Source organism: Porites lutea, chromosome 4 (genome assembly GCF_958299795.1).
Source record: "Porites lutea chromosome 4, jaPorLute2.1, whole genome shotgun sequence".
NCBI classification, from domain to species: domain Eukaryota; kingdom Metazoa; phylum Cnidaria; class Anthozoa; order Scleractinia; family Poritidae; genus Porites; species Porites lutea.
The window spans coordinates 9,583,302-9,599,298 of NC_133204.1; the positions used below are offsets into that span (position 1 = coordinate 9,583,302).

The window sequence follows — 15,997 nt, forward strand, 5'->3', positions numbered from 1 at the left end:
GATAATGATGATAATTTAGATTATTTTTACGTAAGACAGGAATGGTTTATGAGAGACTGTCGTAATAGAATGATAAATAAATAGATTAATAGCAGACCCACCGCGCGCGCGAAGCGCGCTCGGCGTAACCCCATTGCTAAGATAAATTGGTAACCTATGAAAGCGAGAAAATTTAGTCATGACGTATTGTACGCCCGCCCGTCTGTGCACACAAATTCATGTAAGCCGATACTAAATGTCAGTTTATTTTGGCGGTAAAGCGTACGGCCACCCACGTCATGTGAAGCAGAGACCACTAAAGAGTCAATAAAGACGAAAACGGAAAGCGGAAAATGTTTCTGTATCCGTGTTGTCTTAAGGATTAAGCTTAGATTAATTGTCATGTCCACAAATTTGGAATACAGAGAAAGAGAAAGACAGAAAAAAAGAGAAAGTAGGGCGACACCCAGCGAAGGTGTTTCTGGAAGTTCCACGTTGTAGTCGGACAAAATAAAGGCAAAGAAATGTACCAAAAAAAGTGTGCTACACGTGCAAAGTTGCTTTTTACCAATTATGACCTATTCTTGTTTTTTTTTTTTTACCGTTTTCGTTGCCTTCACCGCTTAGCATTACACGATTTTATATTTTTGTTTTACACCTGGCTAAATTTATATATTATAGTGTCATTTTATAACTGCCACGTAATGGTTCGAAATCTTAAGCTTTGGCCTCAGTAACCAATATCCTCAATTATTTAACTCGATTGTCTAAAAAAACAGAATTGACAACAATAGATTTCAAATTAATAACAGTCTCAATTGGATTGTTATCATAAGAATTGTTTTTTCTTCTCTATTTTGGCCATTTCCTCAATTTTGCTTTTGGATTGGGATGGGTAATGTAAGACTAACAGCTCTTTTTCTAACTAAAACTAAACCGATAAATATATATAGAATAGTTTGAAACACTAAATAATTGGACGAATAGAAAATCAGAGTTAACAGGTTTAATATTTTAAGTTGCTATTTTTAGCTTAACTGTAGTTACCTGGTGCTTTGGTTGGTCCCGTCGAAGCGGACGGTGCTGGTGTTGTACCTGTAGCAAGTGTATGCTATTTATCAAGTAGTACATGCTATTTATCTTATAGTTTTTTATGTTTAGAACAATGGCAAGTTTTACCTTCTACAAATTACGTTTAGTCGAGTTGTCGTTATTTGTGTATATATCACACCTGAATTCCTAGTTCTTGGAAGCAATTAAAAGTATTTAGCTGTTTGTTAACCAGCACAAAGCTGTCCGACACTGCGTTTTAGTTAATAAGCTATACAACTAATAAGATCTCATTATCAATTCAAATTAGAGTTTGAACATGGAGTGTTAAATAAAATATTACGAGAGTTCAATTTGTAAGTTTTTGATCAAGCATGCGGCTTTTACCTGATGAGCCACTAGGTTGTTGAGTGGAAGAAGATGGAAGGGGTGATTTCCCTAAAAAGTAACACGGTGTTATTTTTTAAGTGCCATCCTTCGTATTGACCTTTTTTTTTATCAGCATTCATTTATTGTCCTAATTTTGAACACATTGAATGGGTACTTTTTCTTAATTGAAGACGATAACTGTGCAATTAAAGACATGCTAAGTGATGATCTGACTCGTTTGGTGATGTTACGCCCTGTTATTCTCCTAACTGATATGATTACCACTTTTATGAGTATTAATTGATTAATTTTAAAACTTATTTATTTAAATTTTATCTATTGTTCTGTGCATATTGTTACAAATAGAATTAAACGGATTTTTGTTTTGATCGAACTAAATCTGACTGAGTTGAGCAGGGCAGTAGGTTTTAGACGTCGTGCTTTGGCAGTACCAAACTCAATTCATAAATGAAAAAATATATCCAGATAAGATGGCTCAACTGCCTTTGCTTTAGTGTTTTTGTTCTCGGCTTGCACTGTATTTGACTAAATTACACTAGACTTCTGAAAATAAATCGTGCCCCCGTCGGGGTACAGTCGGGTTAGCTTATCATGGCAGCACCATGAGGAACAAGGTTTGAAAGGAGCCTTATACCTTATTTTATTTTCCCACACAGATAACATGACAATGAGAATAAACCAAAAAAAATTAAAAAAATAAACAACAACAACAAAAAAAAACCAGTTAATTAATTAAGTTTAAGGGTACAGCTACAAATCAAAAGTTAAAATGTGTGAATGAGAGTCACAAAATTTAATAATTAACAAATAGTATGAAAGTATTTAAAAATACTTAAAATGACTGGAAAATAAAAATTAAAGTACTGTTTTTATGTCTGACAGAAAGGCAAAAAAATTTATGAGGCCTTTATTAATATTGTTTAATTACTAGCTGTCAGATTAGGATGAAAAACGTTCCAGTTACAGCTGGCAACTGAAGTATATAGAGTTGGTGTAATCTGGTGAATCTAAGAGTAGATATAAACAGGAATACAAGTATTATTGTTCATTTCATATCGGCAGTTTACCTGGTGCACTAGTTGGTCTTTGCGAGGAAGGTATGGGTGAGGTCCCTAGAAAGTAAACCTAACACTATCACTCTGGTCATAATTCACGTTTTTTATCAATCTTGTAAAACGACTTGGGAAGAGCATCGGAAGTTTACGTTGTTTGGTCGATGTATTTTAATCATAAGGATTATAAAATAATTATGTAATGGGTCAGATTGTATTCATAATGTACAGAGGAAGGCTGAATTCCAACCTGTTGCAGTTGGTGTTCTTGTTGTGGAAGTTGGAGGTGTTTTGCAAAAATCAGGTTTCATTTTAGAAGAGGCCCACGAGTTTATTAGTTTTTCTAATTATTTGCCACCGTCTTTAAGTTGTTCTTTATTATTATTTTTATTATTAATGATTATTATATTACAATTTTTATTATTATTATTTTTGTTTATTTTCATTACCATGCCATTACCTGATACAGTAGGTTAGCTGGGGTAAATAGGTAGGTTAGATGGTTAGTTGCAGCAGATGCCCCGGACGTTGTGCCTAAGTTAAAAATCAGTTAACCTTGCAAGGTTTTTGCTATTACAAAAATCAAACCAGCTGAGATGACCATTCTACTTTATTTCATTATTCTTTCCTTCTATGGTTTCATTTTAAACTTTTTAGTAGTAATTCACTAAATCTCTCGGAATGAGTTAAGGATTTAGAAAGTAGAAAAGCACTAATTTCATAAGTCAGACAAATATTTTTTGTCTAATGAAGAGTGTTTATCTTAGAATGTCAACTCAGTCTGCTTCTTAAAATTTAAAAACCTTCATCTTTGCACCAGCTAGATGTGCTTTTGATAATGTAGTTACATGAAGTTAGTTAATTAGTTAGTTAGTTAGTTAGTTAGTTAGTCAATTAGTTATAGACACCGTGTTATAAATCTCTAGCATGGCGGACTACACTATTCGTACAGCAATTGTAAATTTGATTTGGGAAAAACGAAGCAAAACCGGGTTGCCTTGTGGTTAAAAGACAATAAATCAGTTAAAATGATTACATAAAAAGCTTGAACATGACGTTCGGAGACAAATTACGCTGCTCAATCACGTTTTGGGTTTAGCAGTGATGACGTAGCTTACTTTGGTCTCGTCTGGATAAATAATTTTTAGTCTACAGAGTACCTGTTGAAGGATTTTCAAAGAACAACAAGCAGTTTGTACATTTTTGTTGCAGAAGATGAACCAGGTCTCCTCGCTAATTTAATCAAAATAAGTATTTTTGAAATCATTAGTGTTTTCTCTTACAAAAAACTATATGGTGTCTAATCTCAGAACGACATTCAGTTTTTAACATGTTGGTGCCTGATACACTGGGTGTTTTAGTTGCCTCAGATGGACCGGGTGTTTTTCCTAAGAGGGAACAAGATACAAGTTTTGTAATTCCATCAATGTTTTCTGTTACAGAAAACTGTGTTCTCTAACATCAGACCGCACATTCAGTTCTTAACAGGTTGGTACCTGATACACTGAGTGTTTTAGTTGCCTCAGATGGACCGGGTGTTGTCCCTAAGAGAAAAAGGGATACAATTTCGGGGGCGAAGCGTGAGATTTTGAATGTGTGCGCACGGAAGAAAAGTTAGAGTGCCGAACGCACTCCAATCTAGGGGGCTCCAGGGTTATGCTCCCCCAGAAAAGTTCTGAATCTAGGGTCTAGGAAATGTCATTTTCTGCGCTTTCCGCCGGACATTTTCAATAAATAAATACGAAGGAAAGTGCAAAAGTTACCCATCTGTAGTGTTATCGGTATACACGGTACAGTGTTTACGGGAAAAAGGGTAAAACACTTGGTGACCCCATCAAGTACTGGTTACAAGCAAAGACGCTGATATAATGCGAAAAGTTTAACCGTCATCCCAATTTAATGATAAAAATACTTTCAAGAAATAATACAAAAATTGTTTTTCCAGATTTCAGCTGTACGCACGGGCGTATGTACATTTATGGACGCTACGCTCCTGAAGCTTTGCAATTCCATCAATGTCAGCTGATAACTTGGTGTGTTAATTGTCTTTGCGAGAAAGTTGCTGAATAGTTTGTTTTCTTGTGAATTATATCCAAGAATCTATATTCCTTATGTGTCATCTCAAAAATATTGGTAAGCCGAGTACTGGGGGTTAATTTAAGTACCTGTAATAAGATGAGTATCTAGAAATGTAGGGAACATCCAACGCTCCTACTCTATCTCTATCACTATCATTAGACAATCTTTGAGAGTTTTACTAATATTTGTCTGAGGTATCGGTAGACGTCTGTAGGCAGCGAAATAGTGTTAAAAACCTCAAAGAACGCGAACCTCGAATTCTGTTTTTTTTAAAACTGGACAACTTAAACAGAACATACATTAGTAGTTTTACACATAAAACCTTAAATTTGTTGCTTCTTACCTACTGTTTGTTCAAAATTTTCGAGAATTCAATTCATACAATTACTAATATATGAAACCACGAAACGCTATGATTGATTTGATATCCAAATAATAAAACAAAGTTCGTTGAAAAAAGTGATTTACAGCCGGTTTTGAGGGCGCTTTCCATCTGTCAAAACTGACCAGCCACCCCATTCCCATCTTAATGAGAATTTCACTTTTAATCAAAACTAACCATCCAGATCAGTCAAATATTATGCACCAAAGAGATGGTTTTTCAGTAAAACCTTTTAGAAAAAGCCTATTTCATTTCCAAAATGTCTGGTCCAACCATGGTCTGGCCGGCCACCCTTAGATAGTCCCAGTTTCTACATAGGTCGACAAGTCTTATAAATCCTATTCTAAACGGTTTTTTACCTGGTGTAGTTGATGGTTTCGGTGAGGAAGGTACGTTCGTCGTCCCTGGAAGATACACCTATAGCTATAAATTCTCACGAGTATTATCTTAGAAAACTAGAAATACATTCATCGTAAATCCTCGTGAAGCTGTAAAGGGCCAACAGTATGAGTACAGAGAAACAAAACAACATGTAGAATAAATATAATGGTTGAAAACAAAAAAAAATGAACAAACAAAACAAAATAGTAAATGATACTGGTACGTTTTCCTTGTTTATATTTAATATAGAGCATTAAGTTTCGAGTTCATTGAACTACTCAAAAAGTATGAAGATGAAATATCTCAGACGAAAATATACAGGCAAAGTTTAGCCGTATGTTCACCTGGTTTAAAGATAATTTGAAGCCGTTAAGTTTACTTTTATACGCAATTACCTGATAATAAATTAATTTGATCTTTTTCATTAACTTTTTGGACAGTGGTTTCAAGTATCACCATGCAGTCTCATTGCTTTTTTAGCATGCTGTTACCTGATACACTGGGTGGTTTAGTTGCGGCAGATGAACCAGGTGTTTGGCCTAAATTTATTATATATATATATATATATATACACCCGTTTTCAAAAAGGTTTTCATATGGAGAGATATATAGATAGATATATACTTTTGTTTTCTTGCACATGCGCCCGTGTGCATTTACACTTGTTATTGTCCAACTTGTGAAAAAACTTGGTTCAACGATAAATTTTCTTTTCGTCAGGTTCTTTGTTCCAATTTGTCAATTAAAAGAATAATGCACGAGTATTGTCTGCAATTCTCTTGATTTGCATTCTCTTGAAACTTAAAGAATGAGGAGTTCGGTCACTTGTAGGTCAAATAATTGTTGTCGTTACAGGATAAGGGGAAAAACGCAGATGAAATGAAAAAAAAAAATGTGTTTTCTAAACCGCTGAGAAGGACTGGATGTGACGGTGGATGTCCATATTGGATATGTGGGAAGGAGCAACAATATTATATCAGTTGATTAAAACGGACTAAGACGTTGGCGAGGTTCATAAAAGCAGACCTTATCATAACCATGATGAGCTGGTCATATATCTTAATTTCTCAGCTTTTTTCGTGTAAAATCACGGCCTGAAAGGCAACGTCTCATTGAAGACAGAAAAATTTCTCGGCCAGCAAATGCTGTCAAGTTAGTTTACAGTTTCTCTTAAGCACGTCCCTGGACAGCGCATTTTTTAATATACTCAATCAATAAAAATGCTTCGTCACTTGCTACAGATGCCATGGCATTTGGCCTACGAATTCGGTGACGCCCGTATAACTCGCGGAACGGCTGCTTCGCGGGATGTTTTCCTCATTCCCAAAATCAGCTATATAATTCGCCATTGTAAATTTGTATCGCAGGGCGCATGTATTTTTCGAAAAGAAAAAAACAAACTCAAAACGACATGTCAAATTGGAACAAAAAACCCGACGAAGAAAAAATTTATCATTGAACCGAGTTTTTCACAAGTTCGACAATAAGAAGTGCAAAATGTACACGGGCGCACGTGCAAGAGAATAAAGTATATATCTATCTATATATCTCTCTGTATGAAAACCTTTTTGAAAACGGGTGTATATATATATATATATATATATATATATATATATATATATATATATATATATATGTATATATATATATATATACACCCGTTTTCAAAAAGGTTTTCATATAGAGAGATATATAGATAGATATATACTTTTGTTTTCTTCCACGTGCGCCCGTGTGCATTTACACTTGTTATTGTCCAACTTGTGAAAAAACTTGGTTCAACGATAAAAATTCTTTTCGTCAGGTTCTTTGTTCCAATTTGTCAATTAAAAAAATAATGCACGAGTATTGTCTGCAATTCTCTTGATTTGCATTCTCTTGAAACTTAAAGAATGAGGAATTCGGTCACTTATAGGTCAAAGAATTGTTGTCGTTACAGGATAAGGGGAAAAACGCAGATGAAATGAAAAAAAATGTGTTTTCTAAACCGCTGAGAAGGACTGGATGTAACGGTGGATGTCCATATTGGATATGTGGGAAGGAGCAACAATATTATAGCAGTTGATTAAAACGGACTAAGACGTTGGCGAGGTTCATAAAAGCAGACTTTATCATAACCATGATGAGCTGGTCATATATCTTAATTTTTCAGCCTTTTTGCGTGTAAAATCACGGCCTGTAAGGCAACGTCTCATTGAAGACAGAATAAACTCTCGGCTCGCAAATGCTGTCAAGTTAGTTTACAGTTTCTCTTAAGCACGCCTCTGGACAGCGCATTTTTTAATACACTCAATCAATGAAAATGCTTCGTCACTTGCTACAGATGTCATGGCATTTGGCCTACTAATTCGGTGACGCCGATAACTCGCGGATCGGCTGCTTCGCGGGATGTTTTCCTCATTCCCAAAATCAGCTATATAATTCGCCATTGTAAATTTGTATCGCAGGGCGCATGTATTTTTCTAAAAAAAAAAACAAACTCAAAACGACATGTCAAATTGGAACAAAAAACCCGACGAAGAAAAAATTTATCGTTGAACCGAGTTTTTCACAAGTTGGACAATAAGAAGTGCAAAATGCACACGGGCGCACGTGCAAGAGAATAAAGTATATATCTATCTATATATCTCTCTCTATGAAAACCTTTTTGAAAACGGGTGTATATATATATATATATATATATATATATATATATATATATATATATATATATATATATATATATATATATATATATATACATATATATATATATATACATATATATATATATACATATATATATATATATATATATATAGAGAGAGAGAGAGAGAGAGAGAGAGAGAGAGAGAGAGAGAGAGAGAGAGAGAGAGAGAGAGATTTATATATATAAAAAGCGACACGGTTAAGTTTGTTACACAATAATTAGGTAACTATTACTGTAGGCTCTTAGCCATTCAGAGGATAGATAGTGTTATGTATAATAATAATTATGTTATTGTTGTTCGGTTTGAATCCTGAAAAGCTTCGTGTTTGAAACTATTGCGGCTACGATGCTGTAAGTTCTATTGATTTGATGAACTGATGGTAGACTACGATCATTCTTTCTTTTCCTTCCGATTTATTGAGGGTGGTACACGGGAACGAGCGTTCAGCGGCGACGACCCGAGACGCGAGAGACAAGGGCGGCAGCCCGAGAAGAAAAATGGAATTTCCTACGTTTGAGTGAATACGAATTAGCCGGAAATGAAATTTTCTGCGGCAGGGGAGCAGTGGGGACTGGGGCAACAACAACAACAACAACAACAACAACAACAACAAGAAGCTTTATTTGCATGACTATAACAAAGTATTACTAAACAGTATTGCATGCAAAAGCTACTTGAATTTAATTATTGATTCCTTATTTAAATTAATTATTTAAAATAACTTTAAATATAATAAAAATTGCTTATTTTCAGCCATTAGTAGGATTAATTATTCCGGAGACCATTTTTTCTCTCAATTCAAAACAAGATGATATAAATGAAATTAATTGGATGTTAATAAAATAGTCAGTAGAATTAATTAGAAGTGATAATAAGGTCGCATGTGATTGCATGTAGTCGTAGAAAAGGTATTAATAAGCCTTCTAGTTTAGAGACATGTCTCTTATCGAAGAAAAAATTGGACCATCTAATAAAAGGTGAGTTTCATCTTCGATTCTGTTGCAATTGCAGAGACTAAAAAAACCATTCACCGCGTGTTATATTGTCGTATCTACCTGTTAACGTATAGGTTAAAGAGAAAAGGACCTTGACGCACACCTCTAGTGTATTGAAAAGGTTGTGTTTGGCTTTTTCCAATCCTAATTTAACAGGTAGAGTTTGAGTATAAACATTTATTTGTAACAGCTTGTATAAGAGTCCATCGTGCCAGACCGAATCTGAAGTGCAGCATGGGTAAAATGGAGAGCTATAAAAGGGATTCTTATCACGTGGGAAAGTAATCTGAGCCGACACCTCGTTTAGCCCGCGTTATTATTTATTTATTGTCTTTTTATTTACTGAATTTAGTAAGTAACAGACTGAATTTCGCGAGGGTTTTGGCTTGTTTCCTTTATTTTTTGTATATTGTTTTCGACTACCATTATTTTGAGTTTATCGCGCTTTGTTGGGATACATTCTAAGTAAAGTAACGTACGAGGGTAGAGACCTTGGGCTTTTCAGAGCATGATCATGGCTCCTTCCCAGATTCCCTGGGTGGTTTTTCCCTACTCGGTTTTTTCCCGGCAGGTATTTTTCTGGCTTTTGTACTTACAGTATTCTTTTTAAACTGTCTCTAAACCCTGTTCTAGTTTATCGACCACATATTTGAATGTAACAGAAGTTGTAGTAGAACGTATTGTTATAGCTCTTGGTGTTTGGTCTAAACTGCCAAAATAAACCTATGGTTTTTCAATTCATGTTGTGCTGCGTAGTCGGACCCGAAATAAGAAGAGAGTTTCCTACAGCCAGAGCAAAAAGAATTATGCGTTGCTCTCACGACTCAAAAATAGTTACAATTTGCTTATGAATGAAGCGTTGACAACAACTGTCAACAACCGAAACCACTGACAAGTTGATGATGACTGAAGTATGCAGGAATGTCTGTCACGTAGTCCAAAAAACAGGAACGTTAAAGTCAGAGCAAAGTGAAGCATTAGAAGCTCTCATCTCGGGACGTGAAGTTATTGTAATTATGCCGACTGGGTTTAAGAAAAGCCTGTATATTTCACGCCTCTTCTCTCTTGCGCCTTCCGTCAAGCGCTAGAGACTGTTCGTAGTCTATATTCATGGCTGCTTGGATGATCGATAGTTTGAATGAAGCAAAAACGAAGGCAATGAAGTTTAAGTAATCATGGTCGTAAAACATCAACAGGAGCGCAAACCACAAGAACAAAAAAACTTGACCTGAAAAAAAGTCTTGGAAAGGTGGTGTAATGATGTATGTTAACCAAAGGGAAAAAGAGTTAAAAAAAGGATATGCCCCCCCTTTTAACAGCATAAATACAAACAAACACTGAGGAGAGGACAATTTCGTGCAAGCTAAGCTTAAGTGGCGATTTCTGAAATTTCTCCATCAGTTGGCGCGTTAAAATAAAATTGCAAAGACGTTAATTGCGTTTGTTTCTTTATAAGCTCGATCCTTTTCTCCAACGTTCTTTCCAAAAATACATTTTTCTCGGTAAAGCCGTTAACATAGGACTTGACTTTCCTGTTGAAAACGTTTGAGTTTAGGCCCTCAGAAGACCCCATCCGAAGAAAATTTTAGAACAACGGAGTCGTGTTCCTTTATTTTCCCGCCACTCACTGACCCGAGTGTCATTGGCCCCAGTTGCAGACTGACTTGTGACCTTCGAATCGATGCCTTTTTCTAAAGAGTAAATTCACTTTAATATTCTCTGCTCAATAAGGCGTTGGAAATAAAGTGAGGTGGTTCGAAAACAAAAGATAAACGAAGAGGTTTACTTTTCCAAAGAAACTGACACGTTACGGCGGTGGTTGTGGGATCAGGTTCAAAAATTTAGCTTTATAAACGAAGGTGATATGATTTAAATTATAGATTGGCCTCCGTAGGTAGATTGAGAAACTGACGTTGCGGCGCTAGTCATTCGTCAAAACGATAACTTCCGCGTACATAAACAAACGAAAAAAGAATTAAAAGAAAATATAAATAACAGTGGTTGACAAGAACCTAATAATTCATAACAACGCCTTCCTTCTGTACCTAATACGTGGAGGAACGACATCCTTTTTTGCGATCAAGAGGAAGTGGTGCAGGTCTGGATACAAGAAATGATAGATAAGCCCCTTGCAGTAAGTAAGAAAGGAGAATGGTACCTTTTTACTTACTTTGTAATGCGCAGAATCGACACAAATATCACATGATACGAAGACAAGTACAGTGTCAAATGACGGACAAACACTAAAAATCATCGCACTTCCTATGGATGATTTTATTGCAGCCCTTTAGTGTGGATTTCCACTGTCACGTAACCTTTACGTGCAAGTAGAATAAAGCCATTGTGTGAAGGTTCAGGCGTTGGACATTAAAGGTCCAACTTAACTCAACGTTTACGTTTAGACACAAACAATTAAAAAGATAAACAATAGTTTCACTCATCACCTACCAGCAGGAAGTGTCACTTGTGGAGGGGAGGTGGTAGTGACACTCGGCGTGGTGGGCTTTCCTCCGCCTGCAGAATAAAAGATAAGTCAGATATGAGCATTCAATTTGAAAGTTCATCAAGAAGTCATCGTTTGAAAGTTCATAAGTTGTCGTAGAACGAGTTGAGATACACTTTTATGCCCATGAGTCGATTGAGTATAATCGTCCAGGTGAACGTAGTCCTGAATAGGACTGTTGTTGTTGACATGACTGACGTTTCGACAACTTGTGCGTTAGTCATCTTCAGAGTCACAGTGAGTTGTATCACGTCGGTTGATGTTGTTAAACTCTGGTTATTGACCTGATTGGTAAATTAAGTCTCGATATTATCGGTCGTCTGTCAGTTAAGCCGTGATGTTATTGGCTATGAAGAATCGTAATGTCAGAATGTATTTTACAGATATTTTGCTTAGAATCACGTAACATATGCGACATTTACGTTTAACATAGACTTGAAGTCTAATTTCAAATATAAGGACAAGTCTTCGTTTTATTGTCGGATACGAAATGTTAAGCGAGTGCGTCACTAAATCAAATGGCCGGGAATAAGAGGTAAGCCTTTTCCTCGATTGCATGATACTGCTTTCTGTCCAAAAAAAAAAACATTTGAAAATCATTGTTGCAGAGCTTTTGGTTCTTCTGTAATATATAAAATCGTAAAAGTTTGCATGCAGTTTTTCACCTTGCTTGCTTGGAGCTGATGTAGGCATTGTGCTTGTGTTAATTGATATGTTAATTTTAATATTTTGTGTGATCGACGTGGGCGCTGGAGTGGTTGCGCTTGGGCTTGTTGATGGCGTGGGGTCCGAAATAGTCCCTGTCAAAAAAGAGAAAAATTGCTCGGTGTTTTTTTCAAACGAATGGAAAGTAGATAATCTATAAATAAATACAATTGGAATTGTTATTCAGTCCTAAAGACGTTTGTGCTTCTAGCGTCTATTTGTACCATTTGGAATGAATCTCTCATGCAAGATTTTTTGCAATTAATAGGGGCCAAGACTATTTAAAAGCGTAATTATACTGTAGAAGACAAACTAGCCTTAATTATTTATTTTTTCAATTGCATTTTTGAGGAGTTTTCAAAGCAAAAATGCATAAGACGACAACGCACCTGGTGGGAAGACATTGTCTTTGAAAACCATAGGCCCTCCTCCATTACCCCGAGGACTGTAGCGTGCCACTAAAATAAAGCCGTACTTCTTGCTTTTGGCAGTGCCAATTCCGAAATGATGCGATTTTCTCCAGACTTCCTGCATAAAAAATAATGGCGTTTTGTATGAGACGTAATCAAAGTTTTAAATAAAAAAAATGTTCGTTTCTAAGTAGTATAGCAGGGATGAAATCATCCGTTTTTGGCGCAGGAAAGTCATAAACTAGCGCAGGAATACATTAACGCCAATGGCGCCTTAGCGTGTTGTCTTAATCTCATGAATAAAATGCGGATGAAAGGATGTGTTCGTAGTAGAGCGAAAACAATAAAAATCTGGTGGTGGTAGTGGTGGTGGTGGAAGGTGTGGTTGTGAAATGTGGTGCGGTTGTGGCGGTGATCATGGTGGGGGGAAAACAATACAGATGTGGTGTGATGGTGGTGGTGGAAGAAAAACAATAGAAATGTGGTTGTGGCAGTGATGGGGGTGGACTGGGAAAACAATAGAAATGTAGTGACGATGTTGGTGGTAGTGGACGGAGAATATAAATTACAGGAGCAGCGAAATTTTTGAATTGTTGAGAAACAGGAATAGGTCAGGCTAAGTAAAAAAACTATTTTGGTTCTCAATGGTTCTTGCCATTTGAGCTCAAGTTCTATCATAATTCCCTTTTATATGACGAAAATTCACGGTGTAGATTTTATACGGTCGAATTTTTTATCGGAGGAAAGAAATCGAACTTGGTGACAACAGTCTACACATTCGACATAGAATTCATTTACAGATGCTGGCATAGGAAAATCCTTTGATTAAAAGTTAACGCGCCCAAATAGGCGCTTGATGGCAAATATCCTTTCCTGTTTTCGCTGCTATGAAGCTGTGGGTTCATATGAAGAATGAAGATGAAAACATCACCTCAAACAGAAAGTGAATAATTTGGAAGGAACTTTAGCAGATTCTTTTATATTATTGCATAATTACAACTGTATCAACAACTGTTGATAACAACAGCTATTGTTTATTGCAGCACTGGCTCTGCTCATATCTAAGTACAAAGCTCCCTTGTTAAACATGACTGTGCACCGTGTTCAGAGGTCATCACCTAAGACATTAAGGCTATATTCACAATATACTGGATAGCTTTTACGCCGGCACGTGAATCATACCGGGTAAGGCTTTTGTTCACATATAAAAACGGTGATGTTGCTCTATGTCTGTAACGGAGAGCAACTGCTTTGCTCCGATCTCTGAAGTGGAGAGCCACATATCTCTCCATATAAGGGAATCCAAGAAAGTCTAAGATTCTGTATTCCATGCTGTGGATTCCGGATTCTTTGTACTGGGTATCGGATTCTTTGTCAGTTGAACTCCGGATTCTAGTTGTCAGTAGGATCTGGACTCGTTGAACCGTATTCCTTATTCAACAGCCCAGGAATTTGGGTAGCACAACTAAAATTATCCAGATTCTGGATTCCACGAGCAAAATTGTTCCGTATTCCAGAATGCGGAATCCCTTACGTGGGCGCCACATTTCGGATAGGTTTCTTTCGTGTCCGCGCGATAAGGTATCCTCTATTGAATGAACATAGCCTAATAAAAATAGTGAAAACTATTAAAATTGCTGGAGTTGTCCATGCAAACTGGTACCTGTGTAAAGTGCATCACTACTCCACTGGGTGTCTTGGCTTTACCCAAGTCAAAATCGTAATTCTTGACCTCATCATACCAATCATCAACAATTTCTGCGCACTGGACGCAATCGTCCCTTTTTGGACCCTGACATTTCCTCTTGAAAGGTTTAAAGTAGGCCAAGTTTTCTCCTTGATTCTTGGCTTGCATGCTGATATAGTCGTGGTGAAATACGTTGCTGTTTGCTAGCCTATTTGCCCAGGCTTGTGCATCAGCCGCGAGGGTGTTGGACCAAGTTAAGTCTGGAACGCCGTGTCGTCTTCTCAGTTGATTGGTTGCCTGTAAACAGTTATTCTCAAAGATGTCCAATGACAAAGCTGTGTTCAAAATCAAATAATGAACGTTTCAGGAAAGTCCAATGATAAAAGGCCTGCTAAGCGTGAGCGAGACCCGCGACACCATGTGCACAACGGATTTGTTCACGAATACTGTGGGTATGATGTATTGTTTTAATGAACAGATACACTTGCACAAAGAAAAGCGCAATCGCTAGATGAAAGCAATAATGTAAAGGTAAAATGAAATTGTTACATGACAACGACCTACGGCCTTAACAGGGAAATGTACGTGTATGACCTCATGAGAAGACGTATCTAAACATTAATCCCGACCAATAGGACCACAAATCTATGAGCTGTAGGGGATAATAAAATCCACTGCAAAAGATACAAAGAAACTAATCGATACCAATAACACTTAAATAATAAAACTAGTCAAAATCAAATCAAATAAACTTGAGTGGCCCTGAAGAAGAATTTGTTGCCTGACATTATTAACAAAGTAGAAATGTGTACATGCGACAAAAAGATTTAAAGCAGTACTATAGAAACTAAATCTACGTAGGTCTTAGGAATAACAACATAAATTAAAGATTGACGTACCCAATGAAATTAAAACTTGAAAACCAAGAAAACCAAGCATAGCGTCTAGCTTTTAGCTCTGGCTCTCTTTTCTTGTCTATTAATAATGACGACCTGAAGGTTCAAACTAGATTATAAAAAAGTATTAGTTACAATTTCAAGTAATGGTCAATTCGAGAAGAACCACACCGCGGAAATGCTTTCGATTGGTAGTCATGTGTCTTAATAAAAGAGATATATAAGCGCGAGAGGTGGTGTGCGGGAAGATCATGGCGTCACATTAATGTGGCATTTGCGAATAAAAATGAACACAAATCCCATCAATAGTAGTGTTACCTACCAGTAAAGGTGAATATTGTTGTCGTCTGCTTCAGTCTTTCTATCCACTAAACATTTCACAAGACCTTTCTTCTCCAAATTTAAACTTTCAGTGAATTCATTACTTTCTTGCAATCGACTATAGTTTCAAGGTTATTTATTATTGACACTTACTGCTTTGTCTATCGCGCCAAAGGGTAAGAGATCGTCGTAGCGGGTTCACAGGTGGAAGATGGAAATCATGACACGCCCTGTTAAACATGCATGTGTTGTTCACAATTAGTTAACAGTGACCTTTTGTTATCGCTTAGCACCTCTTATTTCTTTTCTTTGTAACGAAAATCTACAGTGAGTGCCTTCTGTGAGCCAAAGATAAAGTAGAAGTAAGAGTTAAGTTGCGCTCTTGTGTGAAAGTAAGTTGATGAAAAGGCGCAATAATTCAGTAGGTTGCAGGGTGGTTAGTCGACACTATTACTCCACGCGTTTTTATTTTCAATT

At 36.6% G+C, this 15,997-nt stretch overlaps 1 protein-coding gene across 1 annotated transcript in view; it reads right to left on the bottom strand.

Annotated features, from left to right (window-relative positions):
• LOC140935726 (uncharacterized) overlaps positions 1 to 15,666 on the bottom strand; it is a 52,205-nt gene extending 36,539 nt beyond the window's left edge. Inside the window, exons 1-6 of the mRNA XM_073385297.1 lie at positions 15,522 to 15,666; positions 15,203 to 15,308; positions 14,280 to 14,638; positions 12,596 to 12,734; positions 12,167 to 12,301; positions 11,447 to 11,512 (exon numbers count right to left, since the gene is read on the bottom strand). Coding sequence (XP_073241398.1) covers positions 11,447 to 11,512; positions 12,167 to 12,301; positions 12,596 to 12,734; positions 14,280 to 14,638; positions 15,203 to 15,242 — 739 coding nt within the window. The 5' untranslated portion in view covers positions 15,243 to 15,308; positions 15,522 to 15,666. The remainder of the gene's footprint in view (positions 1 to 11,446; positions 11,513 to 12,166; positions 12,302 to 12,595; positions 12,735 to 14,279; positions 14,639 to 15,202; positions 15,309 to 15,521) is intronic.
• Between the last annotated feature and the right edge of the window lie 331 nt (positions 15,667 to 15,997).